Here is a 27,123-nt window from a genome sequence, read left to right as displayed (position 1 = left end):
AAATTAAAAATAAATTTATTTAATAATCCAAAATAAACCAGTATAAAACCATAGCCAAACACGGTGTTCCATGTCTCACCATTTGTGATTCAACTTTCCATCATATTCAAAATATCAGTTTAACATTAATGGCGACACCCGTCACTGCCGACACAAACCCTAGCTCCAAATCCAACTCTAACCTTATCTACCTCCAGGACATGGACGAGCTTAAAAGAGTCTTTAATCGCTTTGACTCTAACGGCGATGGCAAGATCTCAGTTAATGAGCTCAACAACGTCCTTAGCACCTTAGGCTCTAGTGTTCCACCGGATGAACTACAGCGCGTCATGAACGATCTCGATACCGATCATGATGGTTTCATAAGCCTTTCCGAATTTGCTGTCTTTTGCCGCTCTGATACCACCGACGGAGGTGCCACTGAGCTCCGGGACGCCTTCAACCTATATGACCAGGACAAGAACGGCCTCATATCTTCCGCCGAGTTGCATCTTGTCTTGAACCGCCTGGGTTTGAAGTGCTCTGTGGAGGAATGTCACAACATGATAAAGTCTGTGGATTCTGACGGAGATGGCAACGTGAACTTTGAGGAGTTCAAGCAGATGATGAGCAACAACCGCATAAATGGTAATGTTAATGACTCTGTCCTATAAAAGAAGAAATATGCAAGTTTTTATGCATTTTTTCACTTTATCTTGATAGATCTGTGTTTGTACTTTGTTGTATTTCTTCATATAAATAACAAAAACTAACAATAATTTTTATGTGAGATCTACTGTGTTTATTTTCCCCTTTCTTACTTATCAATGTGTTGGATGGTTTTGTTTGTTAATGTTCAACTTCTTTGGAGAGCCACACTTAAAATAGACAATAGGTTCGTCTCTGTTCTCTGTTTTGAAATTCCTAAACTTTTGATTGCAAAAAAAAAAAATAGATTTGTTTGGATTTGCTGCTACTGTGTTACATGGCCATAGTTTTTGTTTATACAAGCTATTCTTATCCTTTGATACTTGATAGGATTGGTTCTATTTTTTTTATTGAGTTTAATAACATTTAGTCATTTAGTATTATATAAAATATTTTTCATATAACGATCTTTCTTTACAATTAAACTACAGAATAAAAATAAAAAACAATCTTTTATTATATACAATAAAAAATGTTTGCAGTATGATTTTAGTTACTTTGGATCATCTTGAATTTATTTTCACTTTTTAATTTAATTTATTTTAATTTAATCAATTTAAAATTTTTAAATTATTAAAAAAATAATTTAATTTACAAACTTTTAAAATTTTAAACAAAAGTAAAAGTAATATTATCATTTTTCAAATTTAATTGTTTTCATATGTACTCATATAGCAAGTTTTTTAATTTATTTTTTAATTTAAAATTGAATTTAAATAGACAATATTAATCTTTTTTACTCATATAACAAGTTTGGTGTTGATTTTTTAAATTTTAAAAATTTTATAATTTAAATTTTATTTATTTAAAAATTGAATATAAATGGACAATATTTACTTATATAGTGTACTCATATGGTATATTTGGTATTACTTTTTAAATTTTAAAAATTTTATAATTTATAATTTTTTAAAATATTATTTTTGTATAATAAATTTAGTATTGATTTAATTTTTTAAATGACTAAATCTTAGTTTCAAATTAAACTAAATTAAAAGATAAAATCAAACCTGTAATACCCTGTCACACATAGTCTTATGCTTAAGTCCTAAGACAAAGATGTCGAGGTATTACGACTTCTAAGAGTATAAGTGAAAAATGGTGTTATCTAAGAGCCTTTTGAAAAGTTAAAAACAAGGCGTTAAAAATATATACAATAGAAGACTTCTAAGGATACAGATAACAAAGTTCTTGACTTGGCTCGCGAAGTTTAAATCGGACAGAGCATACATATATATATATATATATACAAAATAAACTCAAAATGCCCAACATACAATTTATAGAACATGTTTCTCCAAATCAACTTCTAATAAGGATAAACATAACATACACATACAATGGATATATAAGAGTATCTACGTATATACATCATAAACTAAGATAAAGTCCCACAACACAAAAATTCTTCGCATTTAGAAGCTCTCAATATGCCTCAACGAGGTGTCTCACATTCTACATCTGAAAACCACAGAATATGTATAGGGTGAAAACTAGAGGTTCTTCAGCATGGTACAGTGCCAACATAACTAACATATAAGGTCTTGGGAAAGCGAGAGGCAATCTTAGAACTCCGTCATATTATAATACTTAAAGATTTAAAACAGAAACCATAAATAGGGGTGGTTCTCTAAGGTTCCTAAACTTAACCAAATTCTAATCAAAACTCTAAATCTCCGCCTTCCTTCAATCTTCCAACGCCAGTGGAACCACACAGACAAACAAACAGACAAAGCAAATACAAGTAGAACACAATTACAGTAGGTAGCAAATTTAGCAAGTAAGCATAATAATCACATAGGCAGGTCCAATTAATGCACAATCAAACAAAGCACACATATGCATAAGATGTATGTCTATCCTACTGGCTGTGAGCTCACGTGTCGGTTATAATGCCAGAACCTGACATATCCGGCAGCTAATCTGGATATCGTCTCTCTAATATGCCTCCACACTCTTGGGATATAGTGTCCGTCACACTCTCGGGATATAGTTCCCGCCACACTCATGGGACATAATGTCCGTCGCATTTCCTGGGTTAAAAGTGTTCTTACACTCTTGGGATATAGCACCCGCCACGCTCTCGGGATATAGTGCCTGTCACACTCATAGGATATAGTGCCCGACACATTTCTCAGGGTAAAGTGCTCCCACACTCATGGGATATAGTGCCCGACACACTTTACAACAGAGAAAAAACTCAAACATACTCATCATCAACAATCTCATTCAGACTTCAATTATCATATTCATTCATTATCATTTACATTCATTTATTCAATATCGTATAGCCAAAATTCGTCAATTATATAGCACTTCTGCACTTCCTCAATCATAATCCATCATACCCCAAAATTTTTTCACTAACAAGTTACCTTCCTCAAAGCCCTAATTATATTCTACTACCCAAAATTCACCTACCAGACTTTAAACAAGAGTGACAAGGATTTTGAAAGTTGAAGGAATGCTTTTAAAAACAAAACGTCATGTTTTGGAAAAACAGGGATCCGCGTACGCGTCCCCCTACCCGCGTATGTAAAGGTGCGTTTTCGCCCCGCTCGCGTACACATGCATCCTCTCGCGTACGCGGGACATCCAAACTGAACATAATGCCCAAGCTGCGTGTGAGGCTCACGTACGCGAGTTATGCAGGGTGGTCAAAATTGTAAGTGTTGTAGAATTTCAGTTTTACACTAAACTTCCGACGTGCATAACTTTTTTGTTTTAAAACATTTTTCATTCATTCTTTGAACGGTGTAAACCTCTCAGACCAAATTTTCATTCTAGACAAGTTTGATAAATATCGGAGGTTAAGAGGCCGAGTTAAGACCCATCAAAGTTGGCCAAAAATCAAAGATTTTATTAAATTTACAAACCTCAACTTTCAAAACATTTAAATCCAAACCCTTATTAAAACTTACCAAATGTGTCTCCAACCAAGTTCAACCCTTCATCAACACCCCTTATCTTCTTCATACATACCAATTTACAATTATATTTCCATTTTAACACCATAATCTATATCCAAAGCAACATTATATAAAATCATCAACAACATGCATATACACTTCATCCATCTCCACAAAATTTACATTATTTCACCAACAACAACCTTAATTTGCCAAACCTCATAAATACCAACCAATCCTAAATCATCAACAACATCAACATCTCAATAAACATCATCATTATCATTCATCACTTTTCACATACAATAAATTAATTACACATCACAACATCATAACCTCAACCACAATCTTAGCATTGCTAACCCTAATACATACCCACCAATTTCAATCATCAACATCATAAATAATTCAAATTTATCCTACAGTCAACTAACCTAAATTTTCACGACACATTATATTTTAGTTACGAAAAACCGAAACCATACCTTGGTCGATTTTCTCGTTAATGCCTGGAACACCTCACAACTCAGTGTAAGCTTCTAAGACTCCAAGACTTCACCAAACAACCCTCTAGCCGCCAAAGCTTGATCTCTAGGTTCCAAATCCTCACTTTGACTCCAACCAACAATCAATCTTAATCTAACAACACAATTATCACCATAATCAATATAAAATTTACTAATTCAACGTTACACAAGAATTTTGAAGGTGTTTACCTGACTTACAACTCAAGCGAGTTAAACTTGATAATACCTACAAGTTAATTCGAAGCTAAACACTGAAATTATACAAAATTAAACATAATTACACATTCAATTTCAAAATTTGGGAAGAAGAAAATTGAAACTGAGAAGTGAATTTCTTACTAAATTAGTTACTGAGTTTTGTAGAGCTCATCGCGCTGATCGCGTGGTCACAAACAATGTGGTAATTGGAGTTTGGAGTAGAAAGTTACGTGAAATTAAAGATTTGGTGAGAATTTGGGTCTTCCTTCATGTTCTTTCCCTTGGCTGAACAAGTTCAGCGTGTTTCTAATTTTTTTAAATAATAATTAATTTATTAATTAATTATTTATTAATTTTATGAATTTTATAAAATTAATATAATTTAAATTATAAAAAATTATATTCATTTTATTTTCTAAATTAATATGGATAACTAAATTCTTACTTATCTAGTTTATAACATGTGTGTTTTTTTATATTTTCTCTATAAATGAGATTTGTAATAAAAAAAATTTCTAAAATTATTTATATTAACAAATATTTTATTTACATAAAAAAATGCTAGGAGAAATTAAAAAATGTATAAAAAACTAGGCACATTTTATTTCTCAAGAAAAATATTATTTCACGCATATAAAGTCTTTCCTAGGGTGCAAACGGGAAGTCCAACTCGTCTTGTCAGGTGGTTCTGAATTTCTTTTTGGTTTCGCTTAATGGCGAGTCAAGCTCGCCAAATTATTTTATTTTTTTTATAAATTATTAAATATTAAACAATATATATATTTATAATTATTTTTTAAAATTTATAATTTTTAAAAACATAAAAAAATTATAAGTTTTAAATTCACAAACATTAAAATTTTTATAATTATAAATATGTAATAAACATAATCATAAACTAAGTGTTTTGAAATAAAATAATAAAATTTATATTGTCCAAAACGAAACAAATATTATTCAAAAATTAAAACATATAATTAAACATCTTTAAATTTATAATTAAATTAAACATAAAATATAATCTAAAATATAACTTAGAACATCTTTAATTATCATCTTCATCCTCTTGTATGACACATGATTAATTGGGATATGACAAAATACACAAACCTGTCTCATTCCTAAAATTTCTTATGTAAAGGATATGACACAGGTTAGATCCATAAGCCTTTTCTCATAAGATTATTTCTAAAGTACTAATCCATCGGTAACAAAAATTTATGACTTTGCTAATCAACCCTAATCAAAGTGCCATCATTAAGGGTAGATTGATTCAAGCAATGCTCTAGTTACTAATGAATGTATGCACTATCTAAAGACAAAGAAGAAGGACCTATCGACTGAAATGAATATTAAATTGGATATGAGTAAAGCTTGTTGAATGGCATTTTTTTTGGTTCATTTTGGAGAATGGGATTTGAATCTAGGTGGATTAGTTGGACACAGGAGGTGGTGACTACAGTTTCTTATTTTGTCGTTGTTGAAGATCAACTTTTTGATTTTTTAAAACCAAATAGAGATATTTGTCAAAGAGATCCTCTATCTCCCTACCTTTTTCTTTTTTGTGGAGAAGGATTATCCTTTTTGTTAAATAAGGCAGAGCAAAACGGTCTATTCAGATCAACCGAAGATGTACTACTATTAATCATTTATTGTTTGCGGATTACTCAATCCTTTTTTGCAAAGCGTCAGAAAATAATTGTGAAAATATTCTCAATCTTCTTCAATCATACGAAGGGTTCAGTGGCCAAAAAGTTAATTTGTATAAATCAACTTATTCTTTAGTAATAATATTCCTCTTGCTGCTTGATTACTATTGGCTCGGAAATTGAAAATTGCTTATATTGGTGCACATGATAAATATTTGGGTCTTTCATCTACAATCTAAAAATAAAAGAAGGCTACCTTTTGAGAAATTAAGGACAATGTGAGGAAGTGAGTTCAAGGGTGAAAAAGGAATTTTCTCTCCTCTACATGCAGGCATGTTCTAATCAAAGCTGTTGGGGAGGCTATCCCAATTTATTCATTATCATGTTTTCGTCTTCTTGACACTTTAATTAGGTAGATTCACATACTCTTCCAATTTTGATGTGGTAAAAAAAAGTACAGAGCAAAAAATGGCATGAGTTAGTTGGGATACTATGACAAGACCGAAATTAGAAGGTGGATTAGGTTTTAAGGATCTAGGGGCTCAGAATTTGGTGCTATTAGCAAAACAATGTTGGAAAGTTGTCTCTCAACCACAATCACTCCTATCTAGACTCCTCAAAGGTCAATATTTTTGATACTACTCTATAATGAATGTAGAGATTAGAACATTACCTTCGTAGGGTGGCATAGCATATTAGAAGGGCGTAAGGTTGTTGAAAAGGATCTGGTTTTGCGAGTTGGTGATGAGTCCAGTATCCGAATCTTAAGCAATCCTTGGCTTGCTCCTCCACATCCTTCTGTTGGCCCTCCATATGAAATTTTCAATCTGCAAAATCAACCCACTATTGATGGTCAAGGACTTAATACTTTCTAATAGTCTATGGAATCAAACTCTAATTAAAAGTATTTTTTTTAGGGGACTAGTCAGCATGTGCAAGGAACAACAATTGGGGGTGGAGAAGATAAAATTTATTGAGCCTTAATAAAAGTGGTTTGTATGAAGTGAGTACTGGGTACCATGTGGTTTATCGATTCTCGCATCCTCTCATTGAATTTTACCCAAAAATTATGAGACAATGAAATTTGTGACGAGGTGAAAGCTGAAAATTCCAACAAAGATTAAGATTTTTTCTTTAGAAGGACTTTCATGAAAAGTTTCTAATGCTACAAAAGCTTTATCATCGCATCCCATCGATTCAATCCACCTGCCGAAGATTCTTACAATTTCTAGAAATAATCAATTATTGTATCTTTCATTGTGAGAAATCAAAGGAGATTTGGTCAAAAATGGATTTACCGGCTGCTAGAAGGGGCACCGAAGACTCTGATTTTATGTTCAGTGGAACTTGAGAATCGGATCTTGCGTACCCGACACAATAGCTCATCTCAAACGTTGATGATGGTGATTTGAAGCTGGTCCTTATGAAAAGCTAGAACATGTTCATCTTTGTTAATATATCAACTAGTGTGGAAGAGATAATATCGTCGACTTTAAAGCTGCAGAAGGAGCTTCAACAAATCCCCAATTCCTAATTGATGAACTCTTTACTTTCTTTTATTTCTCTTATTAGATTATTATATGATGTTACCTCTATAGTAAAGTATTGGAAGTCTCCCGTTTCTTTTGCTTGTCTCATATATGGACACCTATATATTTCTTTTATTTCATGAATAGAATTATTTGACTTTGAAAAAAAAATCTTTATCCTTTTATGGATCAATAGCATCATAAAAATTTGTTAAAAAATGGCCGCCACGAAAAAATATTTAGCCCGCCGGAGAAGTCCATCCTGTTCCCGTCAAAGCCCGCTAAAGTCATGGATTAGGCTGTGTAAGTTAGGCAGACTTTTTAAGTTTGGCGATCTCAAATTTTCAAGCCAACCCCTTTTTTAACGGTTACACGGGCTGACCCAACGAGTTTTAGCCTGTTTGCCACCCTACTATTTCCTCCCCTTCTTTTTTTCCGATCCCAATAAATTGATTACCCACAGTTTTTGAATTTAGGAACATGTCACCACTTCATCTAAATCTTTGTCCAAATTTGTGCATAATACTAAAATAGGGATACAGAAGTATAAATTTATATTTAGCAGATGAGGTATACACAATGTCAGTCTAAGTTATAATTTATTTTTTATTTTTATTTTATTTTTATTAATTTTTTATAATTATATTTTTTTATTATTATATATTTTTTTAAGATTTTTTGAATGAAAAAAATGAAAATAAATTTAAATTTCATAATTTATTCTATTTTATCATCAAATAAAATATAAGAATACTAATTTTTGTGTCTCTATTATTTGTGTCTCATTCTTAGTGTCTTATCTTATTCTATTTTCAGAATTTGAGAAAGTGTTCTTTCCTTAGAACTATTTCTGTTTTAGTGTAATTTTCTTTTGTTTTTTTGGTCTTCTAACCCTTTATAACATCTAGTATAATTTGACTACCTTTATCACCAAAACCAAAACAATCTTTAAATTTGTTATCATTTGTTATCAAATCCAAAAGCTTTTGGGCCTGATTTGCGAGAATGGTCCAAATGTACTCAGCTGTCCAGAGAAAAAACTCTAATAATGATTTTGTTAATAAATTGTTCACTTAGTTTAAGTTTTTTTTATTTAAATAAATTTTTTTATTAACTAGTATACATCATCATACAAAAATTTATTAATTTATATATTTAATAATATTTTAACAGACATAAAATATAAAAATTAAATTACAATATTTTTTTATGATTATAGCAGTAAAAATATAAAAAAATTTGAACTCTTATCTTTGTTAATAGTACCAGCCAAAATAGAATAGCATTTACCAGAAGTTTGCAAGTGAATGTAAGGGAAATGTAATTTTATTTTTGAAAATACAACCTCTTGAAAATGTGTGAAACTAACAATGTATGAATCAATTTCACTGATGTTATTAATTTTTTCGTTCAAAATTTTTATTTCAGTACAAATTATTCGTTTCTTAAATTAGATTATATTTTTTCTGTTAGGTATAAAGTTATATTCTACTCAATAAAATGGTTAGAATAACAACAAAAAAAGAAAAATTAAATCTAAAACCTTTTTATTGAAATTTAAATATTAAATACTTATTATTTTACTAATTTGACTAATTTTATATTTATTATTATTATTATAGATATTTGATTTATAAAAAATAATTAATACAATCATGATGTTTTAAATCATTCAATATTTAAAAATTCTTTCCTAAAAATACTTAAAATAAAATCTCATTTGCTTAAAAATGAATGAAAGCAACATTGGTGTTAGAAACCCTTGAACATTTGTGATTTGATAAATAAATCTCATTATTTTTGAATTTTCACTTGTAATTTCTGTATAAATGGGTCCATAAATTATAAATCAAATGGTATAATTTTTTTCATACTCAAAAGTTACGAATTCGAATTTCTCTGTTTTTGAAAAAAAATTATGCATAAATAGTATTATTAGCAAAAATAAGAGTTTAAATTTTTTCACTAAAAACATTGTAAATTCGGTACTTTATGGTCGATTAAGTATAATCTTAGTGGAAAGAAAATGCATAAGTTAAAACTAATCAAAATGTAAATAACAAATAGAAAATAGATTAATTGTTAATAGAGATGAATGTGAAGGATATTACTTGACTATCAAAATACAGTAAGAATGTTGGTGGATAAATTTAGAGAACAAAAACATGGATAAGAGATTAACAACCATCCACGCATGTTTCTTCTGTATAAACAAGAGTGTCAAAAAATTTTAAATAGACTTTCATATGTCAGATTACACTAAATATCTTTATGATTGGCATAAAGGAATGTTATAGGGTACTAGTATATGTGAGGGTGTAAACTCTGAAATCATTTTATTTTCATTATTTATTTATGTATTTTTTCAATTTATTTTTATTCTTTATTTAATGTTCTTTTATCTAAGTTTGTTAATTAATTCTCATTCTTATATATCTTAAAATATTTTAGTGGCATTCTCTAAAAGTTCTTTTAGTTTAACGCTAATTTATAGAATTTCATTGTTATTTGTTCAAGACTCTTATTACTTTATTGCTTGCAAAATTATTTTCAATGCGATAATTTTCGAGTAAAACTTATTTTTATAGAAAAATTGTATCTACTTTTTAAATTGAGATTTTTGATACAAATTTAATCAACAGTATATCGACGTTAAATAAAAATTAAGCAAAATAACTTGTAAATAGGAGATTTCTTATTTAAATTAAAAAAAACCTTAGTTTTTGGTTATTTCAGGTCACAATTTCAAATTATGGTAAAGCAATTAAATTTTTAGTGGGTGAAAATTTTCGTGCAAAAATTTCATGCTAATCCAATTAAAACATAGTTTAATGGTTAAATAATATTTAATCTCTATCACGAGAAATGAATTTGAATTCTTTAAAATTGAATCTTTGAATCATCAGGTCTATAAATTAGGAAAATTATCAGGTGTTCCCGAGAACATCGGTATTCCAGTTATTTTAATCGTTGATTTTAATTAATATATATTATATATAATTTTTATAATTCAAATCAACGGTTAAAACAACTAGAATACCGGTGTTCCTGGTACACCTGATAACCTTCCCTATAAATTATAAGGTAAATTGCAAGTGACATAGACATTTATTATGACAGAAAATTGTGTTGTGTTTTTTGGCACAGAATTTGATAATCCTAACATGTTTGGACTATTAAATAATTTTATAATAAAATATATATTTTAAATTTTTTAATAATTATTAAATAGTTTTTATTTAATTTTAATTATAAATAAATTTTTTTATATATTATTTAATTATAAAATTTATTTTTTATTTTATAAATTATTATTTTAGTATAATATGAACTACAATAATTTATAAAATAAAAATAGATTTTATAATTAAATAAAATATAAAAAATTAATTTACAATTAAAATTAAATAAAAATTATTTAACAGTTATTAAAAAATTTTAAAAAATATATTTTATTATGGAATCATTAAATAATCCAAATATTCTTAAATCATTGAATTCTGTACTGACTTTCTCTATTTAAGTTTGAATCCAGAAAATACAAAATAGAATAACCTGTTAAGTTTGTCAAACAATAATTTAACCTTAGGTGAGTCTCATCTTTGAGCTTGGTATTGCTATTCTTGACTTGCCTTTCAGAAGTCACTTATTTTTTTTTTATTTTTTTGAAATTATAGTAGCTATATTTAATAAAATAAAAAATACTTTCAATAAATAAAAGTTATAACAATAATGTTCGATGTGTTTTTAAAAAATTATATTTATTAATATATAAAATTATATTTATTTTTTTCTTAAATTTATTTTATAAATCTAACCTTAAAAACTATTCATATCTAACTTTTAAAAACTAAAGTACAAGCTACAAACACAATAACTCTTTTATTTATGAAAAACAAAATGTTAATATATACTCATGGTACTACTAGAATTTGAGAAGGGAATTTGAATTAAGTTAAATTTAGAAATAAAGTTTTTTTACTTATTTTTTGCAAAAGTTGATTATACAAAAGAATTTTTTTTGTCTCTAAAACTAGAAATAAACAGAGAAGAGAAGAAGAGAATGAGGCTAGTATATATCCTTGTTCGGTTTTTTAGTGCCATGAAATTTACATTCAGTCTTCATCATAACCATGGTGAAATTTTTATTAAAATCAAACTAATTACATATACCAATACTAATGAATTACAACCTAATGCATCTAGTATCAACCACTAACTTCTACTCAAGCCTAGCCACCATCAAGTACGGTCTCAACTTGGCAAGGGAAACTAAACCTTAGTTCAACTAAAATAATTACATAGAAAATTCTTTTGGCTTTTCTATGCTTCTTCTCTCTTGCCTATTTTCTCTCATGGCTTTTTCAATTTTTTGCTCACTAGGAATAGTCTTTTTCTCAATTACAGAAAGATAATATTAGATAGCCATAAGAAAATATTTCAACTCAAGTGTATAAGATGATACTCAAGTATTACTATATTTTTTCTTGTTTTCAAATGTTGATGTGAGACTAGCTTTATAGTATGAGTCTCTCCCTTCAAATTGTTTCATTGTCTCTTCATTTTTCTTGCTCATTCTGTCCGTTGCTGCTGTTTTCCTTGGCATGCAGTTCTTTTTCATTTTGGTCCACTAACTCTGCTGTTTGAGGAGCTGTTCCACCGCCTCTGCTCTTTTGAATTTGTTCTACTGTTTTTCTGCTATTCTTTGCATGTTGTATTTGCTCTTCCAACTTCTAAATTTCTTTGATCTTTTGCTATCTTTATGTCCTTGATAGTGTCCTAGTTGTCCCTCATTCTCTACGATGATGCCAAATATCCTTCTTGCTCTTTCTTTTTTCTTTTGGCAAATAGCATAACCTTCTTTCTTTATGTTTTTGGTTCTAATTTGTCTTCATAGGTATTTGGGCTGAAGCCTCAATTTGGTGTATTGGTGATTTGTTGAAACAACATAAATTTGGACTGAGAGATAAAGTACTAGACTTGTACCACTAACACACCCATTAAACCAAGTTTGGACTTTTAATCCAATAAATATTTGTCATCATATATGTGCCAATAATCACTTCTAACTCAGCATTTTTTTCATTAATGACAAACATGATAAAAGAGGATAAAATAAATTTAAAATTTAATTTAAATGAGTTGAGAATACTTCTCTTTGATGATCATCCGAATTGTATGTGAATGAGTAGTGCTCCCCCTCCATGTCAACATTACTCTCCCTTTAATCATGACTTCCCCTCAGAATGGAGAATACTCAAAACAGTCAATAACTAGTGACATAGCAATGTAGCATAACAACAATATTACAAAGCAAATATTTAATGGATGTAGCAAGAAAATGAACTCATGAACACATAAGACAAAATATGTATTAAACATTTAAAGCCTTAGTCTCTTTTTATTTTTCTCCCCCTTTTGTCATCAAGGAGGAAAAACAAAGAACCTGCAAAAGAGTGTTAGAGTCACAGCAATAGCAGTCATAAGTGGTAGTCAATGCAAAGTATTAAGGTGCATGTAGTCATCCAATATAAGCAAAATGAAGAAAGCCCAACAAGTCTCTAAACGAAGTTAGAGATAGTTTGAAATGGCTAGATCAGATATGAGATAATCTAGGCATCAGAGTTAGAGTCATCTGAGGCATCATCATCCTCACTGTCAGTAGTGTTGGAACCAACCTCAACATAATTTCTGAGAATGTGAATGTAGCCTTTGGTCTTTTTGAGTGTCGTTTCTTCCATTCCGTCAGCTCTTTTTCTTTCATCCCCAAAGCTAATGAGAAGATCAGTTAGATTCACAAACTCTTGAAGCACATCTTTCATGATACTAGTTAAGATTCGGATTTTGGCAGAGTCTGATTTTGGAACCACGGGAACATTGCTCTGTTTTGGATCTTCAGTCTCCTCATCAGCGCTTCGACGCTTGCTTGCTATTCTTTTTACTGCACCACCCTCTTCTATGTAAGAATTAAACTCTCTAGAAATTTTAGTCCCAAAATAAACATTATAAAATTAAAAATTTTTAGTGAGCAGTATGGTATAAGGTAAAGTATTTTTCGAACGAACACATTCATGCATGTGCCTTAACAAAAGATAAGCAAATGAAATAGAAATTTTAGATAGAAGAGCAAACATAACCAATGTATCGTAGAATGAAACACGTTGAAAAGAGGCAGAATAATGTGATTCACAATTCTGTGCAACTGAGCACGAACTGGACCAAGTGACTTGTCTTCAAGAAGAGGAATATTGACACAGACAGCCCCTAGGGCTTCAAAATAGGACACATTGATTCCCTTTTCCTGGTAATCTAGGACTTTGAAGTAAATGAAGCAATCCTTTTTTCTTTGTTGGACATGTTACTATAGAACCATCTCATAAGATTAGGGTAGACATTTTCACGAATAAAGAGGATGGGAATCCATCTTTGAAAAGCAAATATAGACATAAAGTTTAGACCATTTTGACGAAGATCATCAAGATTGACAAGTTTAGGAGGACAGATAAATCGATCAATAATGTCTTTGCAGAAAAACATGTGGTTTATGAAGGAGTTGTAATGACGGAAATCATAGGAAACTTTTGGAAAATCATCATAAAAAGATTTGTAGGCAATGAGATTTGGAAACTTTGGTTCAGAAACAGGAAGAAGTTGAAAATCATTGACTGTACCGTGACTAGGGTGAGTAGGAGAGGGAGGGAGCTCTTCTTCTTCCTTGCTAATGGGCCGTTTGCCACGAGAGAAACTTGGCTGAGATGAAGTTGGTCTATGAGCCACTCTAGGGTGACGAGCAGTGGTTTTGGTGCAAGCCATTCCTTTAGGATCATTGTTAGGAGGAGAAGATGAAAGAGAGTTGTTTGGAGAGGGGGATGAACATGAGTTTATGAAAATGGTAGTGGAGAGAGCAGAATGAAAAGTTTGAGCACCACTATGAGTATCTTTACGAACGACTCTCTTCTTGCGAGCCATTCTTATAGATCACTGGTCAGTTGCAGAAAGAGAAGAGTGGGGAGTATGAATGGAGAGATGTATGAGTGAAACGGTGCATGTAGTGGTGCATTAATATAGACCTAGAATAGCACAAAGGTCTCAGCTTAAAAATATTGAAAAATTTGAAAAGAATTGATTTTTACAACTGTAACCAAATGAACCATATTTTAGAAAATGCATTTAAAAAAAATAATAATGAAAGCAAGTGCTTTTTTTTTAATACAAGTCCAAAATAGGCCCAATAAAATCAAATACATATGGCTTATTCAAGAATAGAGAAACAAACACAAGTAGTCCGCAAAATCTGATATGTTCACAAGGGTTCCAAGTAGTGACAACTTAAATAACGAAGTCCACTCATCATCTGCCTAGAATTATCTCATATCGACCTGTGAGATAAAACACTCAACCAGATCATCAGAAAGGTCAAGAGAAATTTGATGAATCAATAATATCTAATACAGTGTGCAATTTGTAGAATCTCTCTTCAATCAATAGTTTAGTAAAAATATCGGCTAGTTGATGTTCTGATTTAACAAATTGAATGTTTAAATTTCTATTTTGCACATGTTCTCTTATAGAGTGAAATTTAACTTCAGTGTGCTTTGTTCTAGAGTGAAGAACATAATTTTTTGAAAGATTTATAGCACTCATATTGTCACAAAATAATGGAATATTAGAAGCATTCAACTTGTAATCAGCCAACTGAGTTTTTAACCACAATAATTGAGAGCAACATGAAGAGGTTGCAATGTACTTAGCTTCGACAATGGACAAAGCAATGGTTGCTTGCTTATTGCTTGACCATACATTAAGAGATTTTTCAAGAAAGTAACAAATGCCATTAGTGCTTCTTCTATCAATTTTATTTCCAACAAAATCTGCATCACAATAACCTACTAATTAAAATGAATCAGTTTTGCGATATCATAAATCATAATTAGTGGTACCAAGTACATATTAGATGATTCTTTTCACTGCTAAGAGATGAGATTCCTAAGGCTTTGATTGGAATCTTGAGCACACACCAACACTTTGAATGATATCAGGACTTGAGAAAGTAAGATACATTAAGGAATCAATCATTCCTCTATATCTTGTCTCATCTACATCTCTAGCATGTTCATCTTTGTTTAGCTTGAAGTTTGGATGCATAGGAGTTTCCATAGGTTTAGCACAGTCCAGTCCAAACTTCTTGACAAGCTCTTTGGCATACTTTTTTTGATGAACAAAGATGTCCTCTGCAGTTTGCTTAATTTGCAACCCTAGAAAGAAAATGAGTTCTCCCATCATGTTCATGTCAAATTCACTAGTCATAAACTTAGCAAAATCTGCACATAAATCTTCGTTAGCAGAACTAAAAATGATATCATCGACATACACTTGCATAAGAATAAAATGATCATTGGAATTTCTAATAAATAGTGTGGTATCAGTGGCTCTTCTTTAAAAAGTATTTTTCAATAAAAATGAGCTAAGCCTCTCATACCAAGCTCTAGGAGCTTGTCTCAAACCTTACAAGGCTTTAGTTAGTTTGAAAATATAATTTAAAAAGTTTTTATTTTCAAATCCAGGAGGTTGAGCCACATAGACCTCTCTATCTATTATTCCATTTAGAAATGTACACTTTACATCCATTTGGAATAGTTTGAAGCCACAATGAGCTGCATAGGTTAAGAGCAATCTGATAGCCTCCATTCGAGCTACAGGTGCAAATGATTCATCAAAATCAATACCCTCCCCTTGATTATAACCTTGAGCAACTAATCTTGTTTTATTTTGGACAATAATTTTATCTTCACCCAATTTATTTCTGAAGATCCATTTTGTACCCGTGACTTTCTTTCCATTCGAATCAGACACAAGGGTCTAGACTTTATTCTTTTTAAATTATTGTAATTTCTCCTCCATAGCCGAAATCCAAGATGGATCTACAAGATCTTCTTGGATATTTTGAGGTTTAATTTTAAGATGAGAGCTATATTATTTGATTTGGCTCTTTTTAAGGATGATCTTATTGTCATATTTTTTGAGAGATCACCAATTATGAATTTCTCTGATAGTTTTTCAGAAATTTTCATTCTCTTTACCCTTTTGCAAATTTTCATTCTCTTGACCTTTTTTAGCTATATATGACAGGAGATAATTGCAAATTTTCTCTTGCAGAATTGTCATTCTCAGTGCTTTTAGGTGCTGTTTCTTGTGAGTTTGAGTTTGAATGTTCTAACTCAGCAGTCTTGGTCACTTCAATTTCAATTTCTGGATTTTCATCAATGCAAACACTAGGAATAATGTTAGATTCATAGAATGTGACATGTATAGTCTCCTCAACAGTTTTAGAGTTCTTGTTATAGATTCTATAGGCCTTGTTATTTGTGAAATAACTAAGAAAAATACCTTCATGTGTTTTACGATCAAATTTCTCTAATTTTTTTTTATGTTCAGTATAAAATACTTGCAACCAAACACACGAAAATACTTGAGATTAGGAGAGTGTCATTTCCAAAGTTTATAGGGTGTTTTCTTTAAAAACTTTCTTATGAGAGTTTGCTTTAAAACGTAACAAGCTATATTTACAACTTCAGCCCATAAGAATTTGGGAACATCACATTCACACAACATAGCTATAGCTATTTCTTGTAAACTTCTATTTCTCCTTTCCATAATCCTATTTTGTTATGGTAGTTTAGGACAAGAGAAGTTGTGTGATATGCCTTATTTATCACAAAAAGATTCAAAATGTCAGTTTTCAAACTCTTTACCATGATCACTTTTAATTAAAATAATTTTTAGATCTATTTTATTTTGAATTTTCTTACCGAATTTTTCAAAAACATAAATATTTCATGCTTATAAGTTAGGAAGAACACCCAACCAAACCTAGTATAATCATCCAAAATAACCATTCCATAGCCTTTTCCTTCAAGACCGAGTCCTAGTTAGTCTAAATAGGTCAAGATGCAACAATTTCAATTATTTCTTAGTAAAGACATCTTCTTTGGATTTGAAAGAAGTTTTTGTTTATTTACCCATTTGACAAACATTACATGTGATATTTTTATCAAACTAATGTTAGGAAGACCTCTTACAAAGCATCTTTTAACAAGCTTAATGATTTGGAACATGTTAGCATGTCCTAATCTCTTATGCCACATCTATTTTTCATAGTGGTATTGTTCAAATGTGTTTGGTCTGATACCACTACTAGTAAAGGCATCAAACAAGACCATTTGAAGCTTACCAACGTTAATTTCTCTCGTCCGATACACACTGGTGTTCGAGAAGAAGATGAACCATACATATTAGCCTCAGAAGCTCAGCTTGTATACTATGTAGATGATGAAATAGTTAAGGAATTGAGTGTTGTGGTTCTTGTGAAATCACAAGATTTGTATGATATGGAAGAAGAGAATGAAGAAGCTGAAGTTGATTTTTCTCCACAGCTAGGGTTGAACATTCAGCGGAAGGTGACATTGGAGATTTACAGTTAACAAGGGAGGATGATATATAAGACCCCATATAAAATGTTTCAGAGAATATCGATGATGTTGCGTAATGCTTATTTGAAGAATTTTAACGTAATTTAAAAAGGATCTTTGTGTCATGAAATAAGTTAAATAAATTCAACGTTGTACATTGTTTCTTTAGTTACAAAAAACTTGGTGTATATTTGATTTGCAGTTAAGTATTTATTGTATTGTGAATTTTCATGAGTAAAAGCAGATTTTTTGTTTCTTTCAACGGGTTTTTTCATCAAAAGTTAGTTTATGTTAAATCTTTAATGTTGTTTCAGTTGTTGTTGTTCTTAATGTTGCAGTTTTGATAATCTTGATATCTAATATTCAATATCAATTCCAATAGTGTTACGTTTTAAAAATATTAGCGAACATAACATGACGGTAAAATAGGACAAATAAAAACTGAGGACTTTTCATCATCCTCTACAAGTACAACATTCTCTACAGAGCTTCTGTGTAAGAAATTTGCACAAACTACCAACAAAGGAAATGGTAATATTGTTGTCTGTATTTTTCTAAGTCAGTATCTAATGACTTGAGAGTTCTCAGTTTCTTCTGGGTATACTTTTTTTTGTTGTATGCATATTGATATTTTCAGTATTACCTGGATATTCTGGAGAAATAGTCCCTGACAGTCTAGATGGGGAAGAGTCTGATTCAGAAGACAATTTAGATGATATCTCCTCTGTTCGAATTGACAGATCGAAGCAGTTTGATCTTAATAAGCTTTCGGACGAAGACAATGACACTTTAGAAGACCAACAAAGAGAAGATAATATACATGTTAAGAAAAGGTGCCTTAATCTAAACAAAAAGCCATGGTATGGAGATAAAATATCAAATCCTGTAAAACGTGAAGCCCATAAATTATTGACAGAGTATTTTTCGCCAGGTCAATACGATGTTGAAGAGAAATTTTAATCTTTTATTATAAGGATTACGTTGATTCCTTAATTTAATGATTTGGGTCGCAGTTTTACATGTTTATGTACTTTTAGAGTTTCTTGATTTAGGTTTAGTAAGGCATAACTTCAAAGAGGAGTAACTTTGATTTATGCTCGCTAGAACTTTATTTGAACATTATAAATTCAGAATATAACTTTGATTTATGCAGTCCCAACTCCTAACCGCCGCTATATGCGTCGCAGATGGTCATTTTGCGGCGATTTTATAAAATAACGCCGCTATCTGCCGGAATTATTGTAGTGTGAGCATCATGATAATAATTTTCTTCATCTTTCGAATAAGAATCATTTTCCAAATCTTTCCTTGTTGTCATCATCACTTTCTTCTTATCCTTCCTTAACTTCTAAATCTCCCATATTAATCTCATAGTCCCAACAGCTCAAAATCACAGAATCAAAATTATTAATAAATTAAATCACAAAATCAACTCAAAATTAGCAACTCAAATTAACAAAATAAGTAAACAAACCCAATAACTCAGACTCAGTATTATTAACAGAATTTCAAAACAAGCAAAATAAGTATAAAAAACCAAAAATCAATTCAGAATCACAAAATAACTGAATCTGAACTAAGCAAAACAAGCAAATTTGAACCCAGCAACTGAGAAGCACATAATCAGAGTTATTAACAAGAAGTTAACTTAACCCTAAACAAATCCAGCAACTCAGAAGCATAGAATCAGAATTATTAACAAGAAATTATCAAAATCTTAAACAAATCCAGCAACTCAAAAGCACATAAATCATAATTAACAAAATCAAACCCTAACTATTTCATAATTATAAACCCTATATATCTAATTGCTTCAGGTACATAGAAGAAGAGAAAATCAAACCAGAAGTCAAGTGATGGGAAGGAGGAAGGGCACTAGAAGAGGGGCAAGTGGGCAACCAGTGGCTGCTGTAGCGTCGATGAGCAGCAAAGAGATGGTGGAGCAGTGGAATGCAACGACTAAGAGGGGAGAACGGAGAGGGGAAGAATGTCGCGCCTGAAGAGAGAGAACGACGCGGTGAAGTTGTGACGGTGAGTCGGTGACGGCGCAGGAGTGGCGGCTGGCGAGTGGCGACTGGTGAGGGGGTATAGAGTATGGACGTATGGTGATGAGAGTTTTGAACAAAGTGGAGAGTTGGGGCTTAGGGAGTGGAGACGGCATAATAACAAAGAATTGAAGTAGTAGAAGAGGAGTAAACACATTGAATAAGGTAGGGTTCGAGTTTTTATTATGTGAAATTACTAAAAAGTCCCTTATGTTAGAAATAAAGTAAGGGTACTTAAGTAAATTCAAGAATTTGGGGAATTATCGGGGACGGGGCGGGAATCCCCGCACTTGTCTCGAAAAAATTTTACTTCCCATCTTCATCCACACAAAAAAAATTTTCCGCCATCGAGTCTCTATTTGGGACAGTTTCTGTGAAAATTCCCATGCCTCGACAAATTTTGACACCCCTAGTTCCACCACCTCTGCTCTTTTAAATTTGTTCTACTATTTCTCTGCTGTTCTTTGCATGTTGTATTTGTTATCCCAACTTTTGAATTTATTTGATCCTTTGCTGCCTTTGTGTTCTTAATAGTGTTCAAACTATTCTTCATTCTTCACAATGATACCAAATGTTCCCTTTTTTTTTTCTTTCTTTTGGCAAATAGCAAAACTTTCTTTCTTTATGTTTTTTGTTCTGATTTGTCTTCATAAACATTTGGACTGAAACCTCAATTTAATGTATTGGTAATTTGCTAAAACAACATAAATTTAAACTGAAAGATAAAGTATTAAACCTGCACTACTAACACACATTAAATTAAATTTAAACTTTTAACTCAATAAATATTTATCATCATATATTTACCACTCAGCATATATTTTTTGAAAAGTATATAAAATTTCCTATATCCGATTTACCAAACTCCAAAGAGGCATATACAGCAATCAAGTGATCTACAATGATTGTTTATTATTAACCCTGACATCTTGAGCTTTAATTTAATGGCAAACCCGTTGTAAATAAATAATTAAATATGATTATGGCAATTGCATCCAACCGCAAACATACATGATCACATGTAAACCTATATTTTTTTTTTCTTAAGTGAAAGATAATTTGGAATCATTACCCTACTTAAGCAAATTTTTTAACCGCGAGCCAATGGCAGCGAGTATTGACTATTGAATGATGTGAACATACTAAAAGGTAGCGAGAGGCCAATGGCAAATGGGCACGTAAGCATGAAAGTGTCCATTTTCCAAATTAAAAAAAATTAATAACCATAAAAAAATGTATTATTTTTTACCTCACTTAATCTAATAATTTAATAATATATTTTAAGTAAAGTTTGCTTGATATTTATGTCTCATTGAAATATAGACATGGTGATACATATCTGTTGTTTAATTTAGTAAAACACAGATTTTAAAAAAATACAAAAAGATATGAATGGATACAGAGATATTAAATTTATGTATTTCTAATTTAATGAGACACTAAAATATAATTTATGAGACACTAATTTATTTTTTAATTTCTAAAATTTGTTCTCTTATCTCTTTAAACCTTTATTTTTTATCTTCCTCTTTCAGATTCTACAACCACCTCTTCCATTTTCACTTGTCACAATCCTCATTCTTCTGCCTTCCTCAACTCTCACCAATGGAAACTCAATTGTCGTCTCTTCCTCTCCCTCTAATGTCACTGTCCGATTTATCGTTTATCGTCGCATTACTCTACCTATTTATGGACGCACATTCCTCTGCATTCTGCTTCATCGTCGTTGTCGAGGTTGCCTCACCACACTCCCCTTCTTCCAAATCTATTTTGTCTCTCCTCCACACCTTTCATATCCAAGATCCACCTTCTAAATGTCTTTCCGTCTTTATTTGTCGTCGTTCTCTTTTCTACTATCTTCTTCTTCTAGGTTTTTGCTTCTTCTTTGCAATCATATTCTTCTTTCTCTCCTCTTTTGGGCTCTGATTTTCTGTGTTTTTTTTTAAATTGAACATTTAGTTTTTTATTTATGTGAATTTTGATTAATTTTTGATAAATTTTGGGTTTTAATTTTTTATTTTTTAAAAAAATTGTATATTTAATATTTGAATGATAATTTAAAATGATATTGAACGAAACAAAAAATATTAGAAGAAATAAAAATTTAATGGTGATGACATATAGTATTTGGAGTGATAGGTGTATAGTGGTGATGATAGAATTTGTGGTTGAATGAACGATAATTCAATATTTTTCAAATATTTGTGTGCCTTGTTCATTATTTTTGTCTAATACAATACAAAGACACAAATATTTTATATCTATGTCTTTAATGTTTGCGTTTTTGTATTTATATCTTATCCTATATATCAATCAAACAGAACTTTATTTCATACTTTTAAATATTGGATGTTAACGATAAATAAAAATAATAAATTCTAATAGTTATATTTCTGTTTAAAAAATGGTGGGGGACATGTGGAAGAACACCATTGGACCTTCTTTGGAGAAGAGGGCAAGCATGTATTATGGCAGGCAGGCTCTTCCCACATAGCTAAAGACGGATCCATGATCCATCCACGAGACAGTATCAAGGACTAGTAATCATTCAAGTGTAACTGTGTAAGTAAATAATAATAACAATAATAATAATAATAATAATAATAATAATAATAATAATAATAATAATACCATCCAAAGAAAGGATTGCGTCTTGGCCCCTCCCAGTTTCGTAATCTTAATTAATTATAACATTACATAAGTGTGATCATGACCTTGCACCCTGTAGCTTTCTCCTTTCATATCCAACAATTCTTATTTTCGGTTTGGTTTTATTTCCACCTCCTCACTAGTCACTAGGTTTGTTCCTTTAGAATTTCCAATAAAGGCATATACATAGATAGATAGATAGAAGGGTGAAAGTGAAAGCAGGTGGAGAGGTTAATTAACAAGATAGATATATGGCTGATGCATTTGATGAGGAGTGTGATTATCTGTTCAAAGCTGTTCTGATTGGGGACTCAGGGGTTGGGAAATCAAATCTGCTATCAAGGTTTGCAAAAGATGAATTCCGGTTTGATTCAAAGCCCACTATAGGAGTCGAATTTGCTTACCGCAACATCAAAATTGCAGACAAACTCATCAAAGCACAGATATGGGACACTGCCGGCCAAGAACGGTAACATGTTTTCCTTCCTTATTTGTTAGTATTCTAATGTCGAACGAAATGCATAAGCCCTGTTTTGAGTTGTTTATAGATCAGAATTAAGCTGCAACAATATATCTCTCTGTTTCAATACACCATCAAATTAAGGGAACATCTATACAACTTGGATTTCATCAATCATCAGTAGTAGTCTTGTTGTTTGTAAGCAAAGTAAACCAGCCAACTTCTGGTGTTTCCTGTTATTTACTGATCTAGTGAACTTAGAGAAGAATAACAGGTTTAGAGAAAAACAAAAATAAATTAAGCATTTTTAACCGTGTGTTGTTCGTCCGTGACTAGCACAAGTAATTGTTATTTAATTTTTTTAAGGGTTATAGACTTATAGTATAGTTTAGGTTGGATTTCTTCTATTAAAGATGCACTCAGACAAAATAAGAAATTAATCATTAACTTCCGACCCGTGGGTATCCGTAAATTTGTGCTTAGTCATTTGAAGAGGCTAGCTGCTAAATGCCAGTTGAGTACATCATAGCTTGCATTATAGAAAGAAATTACAAGGAAATTAAAGTAAAAGTATTAGTAAATTTTCAATAAATTTTAGATTCGATATTTTAATTATTAATTAATTTTATTCGTTGGAAGTTTCTGAATTTTTTTATTTGCGTATTGAACAAATATTTTTTTTAAATTTATTAACAATAATTAAGTACAAAAAATTATTATTATAATAACACGAATTATTCACTTAAAACGAAAAAAAAATACTATGTAATTCTCATAAACTTCCACAAACCAATTTAATTGTTTATTTTAAAAAAATTTCCCTTTTAAAGTTTTAAAACGAATATTTTAAACCCTACTGCAATATTCACGAAAACGAATGCTGCATAGTGCATACCTTTCAACAATCGAAGAGGCGTTTTTCCTCATCGTAATTTACTAATTTCATCCACCCTCCTTTAATTTTCATGTTTTTACTTTGGTTATTTCCAACTTAAAAAGAGAAATATCTTTTGATTGAAGAACTCACAGTCCACGTTTCATATTTCATAATTCATATTTTACGTTTCACTAGCTAGGATGACCCTTTTTTTTTATTCCCTAAAACAAAAATTACATACATCAATTTTGTGTATATTTTTTTTTGTTATTACTTATTATAATAAATAATAAAAAAAATATTTTACACTAAAATAAATTTAATAATATTCTGAAGAATAATGCAAATGAATCTTTCTTTTTTTTTTCTCATCCCATTCCGTAAATAAAGAGTTTCACTATTTTTTTATACAAAAATATTTAATAAAAAAATTAATTAAAATTAATCAAAATTTATCTTATATTAATTATTGCAGACTTACAACAGTTAATTATAATAATTAATAATATTAAATAAAATAAATTTTAACTATTTTTTTATCTTCCTAACATTATATACACACAATCTCCCAATTTACCCTTCTTTCACTTGCAGCATCTTCGTAAGGAGAAAGCAAAACTCTCTCCTCCACCCTCTTGTCTTCTTCATCTCAAATAAGCTAAGCAATCTGCTTATAGAAGAGTTAAACGACCGCATCATGATCATAAATTGATGGGATTGACATGCATATATAATTGAACTCAAAGAGTGGCGGTCACTCTACTCTCTGTTGGGAAAGAGTAGAAATTACGTTTTAATTTCCTAAGCTTTTCCCCTTCTCCTTTAACGGAGTGAAATTATTAAGGCGTAATATTGGGTGAGTCGGGTCCACTCCACTCAACCAAGATGTTAACTTGTTCACTTTAAAGTTTAAAGCCTAGATATATGTATGTCACATAAATTAAAGGAAAGTGATTGAAAGTCCAACTAGGCAATCACTGCACGTGAGCTGCTAATGAAGGTTTCGGTGGGCAGTGACCATCCAACCACACAAGACACAACCAAAGCAATTAGGTATTGTGGAAGAAGAATGTCTCTTATGGCTTATTTTCATTTTAATAATTGAAACTCATAATAGCTAGCGACATTACTTACACATGGTCTCTGATGATTAATTGATTGATAGGATTATATTGGTTCTAGACTAGAATGACTATATAATCATAAGAGGAGTGTTAGGGGACAGTAATTTTTATGACTTGTAGCCATCAAATAGTTATTAATGATGATTTTAATGGTGTGAGATTAGTATAAGATTTAATCAAATGATTCACTTTTCTTTTGTTGGTTACATGCTTACTAAAATTTAATAAAATTGCTAGTAGCCCCCTAGATTTTTCCTAATCATATTACTAATGACAATTACATTCCCGTGAATTCTATGTCATATCTCTAGTTAAAAATAGAAGTCATAATATTTTATATTTTAATAATATTTTTATTTTAAATTAAAAATATTGTTAAAAAATTATTTTAAATTTTTTAAGTATAGTTAAAATTGTATAACTATGGTAACTATAGATACTATAACCTACATCTTATATTATAACTATATAGAATGTGGGTGCAGGTTTAGAGCAATCACAAGCTCATATTACCGAGGAGCATTAGGGGCATTGCTAGTGTATGACATAACAAGGCGATCTAGTTTTGAGAACGCGAGAAAATGGATGGTGGAGTTGAGAGAGTTTGGGGGGAAAGACATGGTGGTTATTCTGGTGGGGAACAAGTGCGATCTGGAACAAACAAGGGAAGTGGAGGAAGAAGAAGCAAAAGGGTTTGCAGAGAGAGAAGGATTATGCTTCATGGAAACCTCTGCTCTCAAGAATCTGAATGTGGACCAAGTTTTCCTGCAAATGATCACAAGGATTCATGACAGCACAAGCCACAAGAGTTTGGACGTCAAAGCGGATCAAGAAAAACAAATTACTCTCTCCGATGCCAAGGAGATACACATAGATGCTGCTAATGAAGTCACTGCAACTAAACAAACTTCTTATTATTACTGCTGTTCAACATGAGACGTGCATCACACTTTTCCTTCAAACATGTTCAACTTCATCGCTTGTCTCCTTAGGGTTAGGATGATATATGCTTAAAGATAAAAGAAAGTTAGAATACCAATACTTTTTTGTTAGTGAGTATTCGCCATATATTTGATTTAATAGGGCCTCTTTAACATTTACTTTTTATTTAAATTTTTATATCATACATGGATTTTTCTTCTTAAAAATGACACTCACAGAAACAATTACATACTTTCATTAGCACATTTGCCGTAACTTCAACCTAATGAAAAATATCCCCGTATGAAAGTGAACCCGTCACGTGTCTCTTTCCTAGTAGCTCGGCGCTCATATAGTCATATAGCCATCCTAGCTGATAACGTTAAACACAAAGCCATCAGAAATGACACCTATTTTCTTAGAGTTAGTTTTAAATTTAAATATACACAAAATAATTACATTCAGAAAATAAATAATAAGACGAAAAAATGTTAGAGAGAATATCGATATTTTTCCGAATATTTAGGGAAAAAAATGCAATCATCACTCAATTGAAAAAATAGAGACAAATTATATGGCAAAAGGATTTTTTTTTTCCAAAGTGAATCCTTTGTTTTTTTTTTCTCATTTATCTTGTCAAGTTTAATATCTCATAAAAAGCTTTTACTCGTATATTTTTATTTTACTTACAAATTATATGATTGTACAATAAAAAAGTACACTTTTTATATTACTGTTGTTGGTTGGAACAGATAGTATAAAATTGTTCCACCTACAATTTACTGATGATATTATTCCATCTATAGAGGAGACTATTAAGAATTACAAGCGACTTTTTGCGATGTTTTGAGCTGATGTCAGGATTTAGGATTAATTTTGACAAGTCCAGTTTGATTCCAATTAACTGTGATGAACAGTGGGTCTAGCGCATGTGCAACTTGTTGGGTTGTAAGGGGGACACCCTTACAGTTAAATACCTTAGAATCTTTTTAGGAGTAAATTCGAGGTTGGTGAAGACCTGGAAGTCTATTATAGACAAAGTGGAGGAGAAACTCAGTCTGTAGAAAGTTAAGGTGCTA

The 27,123-nt window shown here is 30.8% G+C and overlaps 2 protein-coding genes across 7 annotated transcripts; both read left to right on the top strand.

Moving 5' to 3' along the window:
- Positions 1-65: 65 nt before the first annotated feature.
- LOC112792095 (probable calcium-binding protein CML26) lies at positions 66-26,271 on the top strand. Of its 6 annotated transcripts, none has more exons than XM_072213247.1 (2): positions 66-627; positions 25,609-26,271. In XM_072213247.1, the coding sequence occupies exons 1-2, from the start codon at positions 129-131 to the stop codon at positions 25,647-25,649; spliced, it is 540 nt and encodes a 179-aa protein (XP_072069348.1). In that variant the 5' UTR covers positions 66-128; the 3' UTR covers positions 25,650-26,271. The 6 variants fall into 6 exon arrangements, with proteins under 6 accessions (XP_072069348.1, XP_025690970.1, XP_025690969.1 ...); XM_025835185.3 differs by lacking the exon at positions 25,609-26,271 and adding an exon at positions 19,786-20,540; XM_025835184.3 differs by lacking the exon at positions 25,609-26,271 and adding an exon at positions 18,709-19,114.
- On the top strand, positions 22,630-26,271 carry LOC112792094 (ras-related protein RABA6a). Its single transcript, XM_025835181.3, has 2 exons — positions 22,630-23,131; positions 25,609-26,271. Exons 1-2 carry the CDS (start codon positions 22,914-22,916, stop codon positions 26,057-26,059), a joined length of 669 nt encoding a protein of 222 aa, XP_025690966.1. The 5' UTR covers positions 22,630-22,913; the 3' UTR covers positions 26,060-26,271.
- Positions 26,272-27,123: the final 852 nt, after the last annotated feature.

This window comes from Arachis hypogaea, chromosome 13 (assembly GCF_003086295.3).
Source record: "Arachis hypogaea cultivar Tifrunner chromosome 13, arahy.Tifrunner.gnm2.J5K5, whole genome shotgun sequence".
NCBI classification, from domain to species: domain Eukaryota; kingdom Viridiplantae; phylum Streptophyta; class Magnoliopsida; order Fabales; family Fabaceae; genus Arachis; species Arachis hypogaea.
This window is presented reverse-complemented; position numbering and strand designations above follow the sequence as displayed.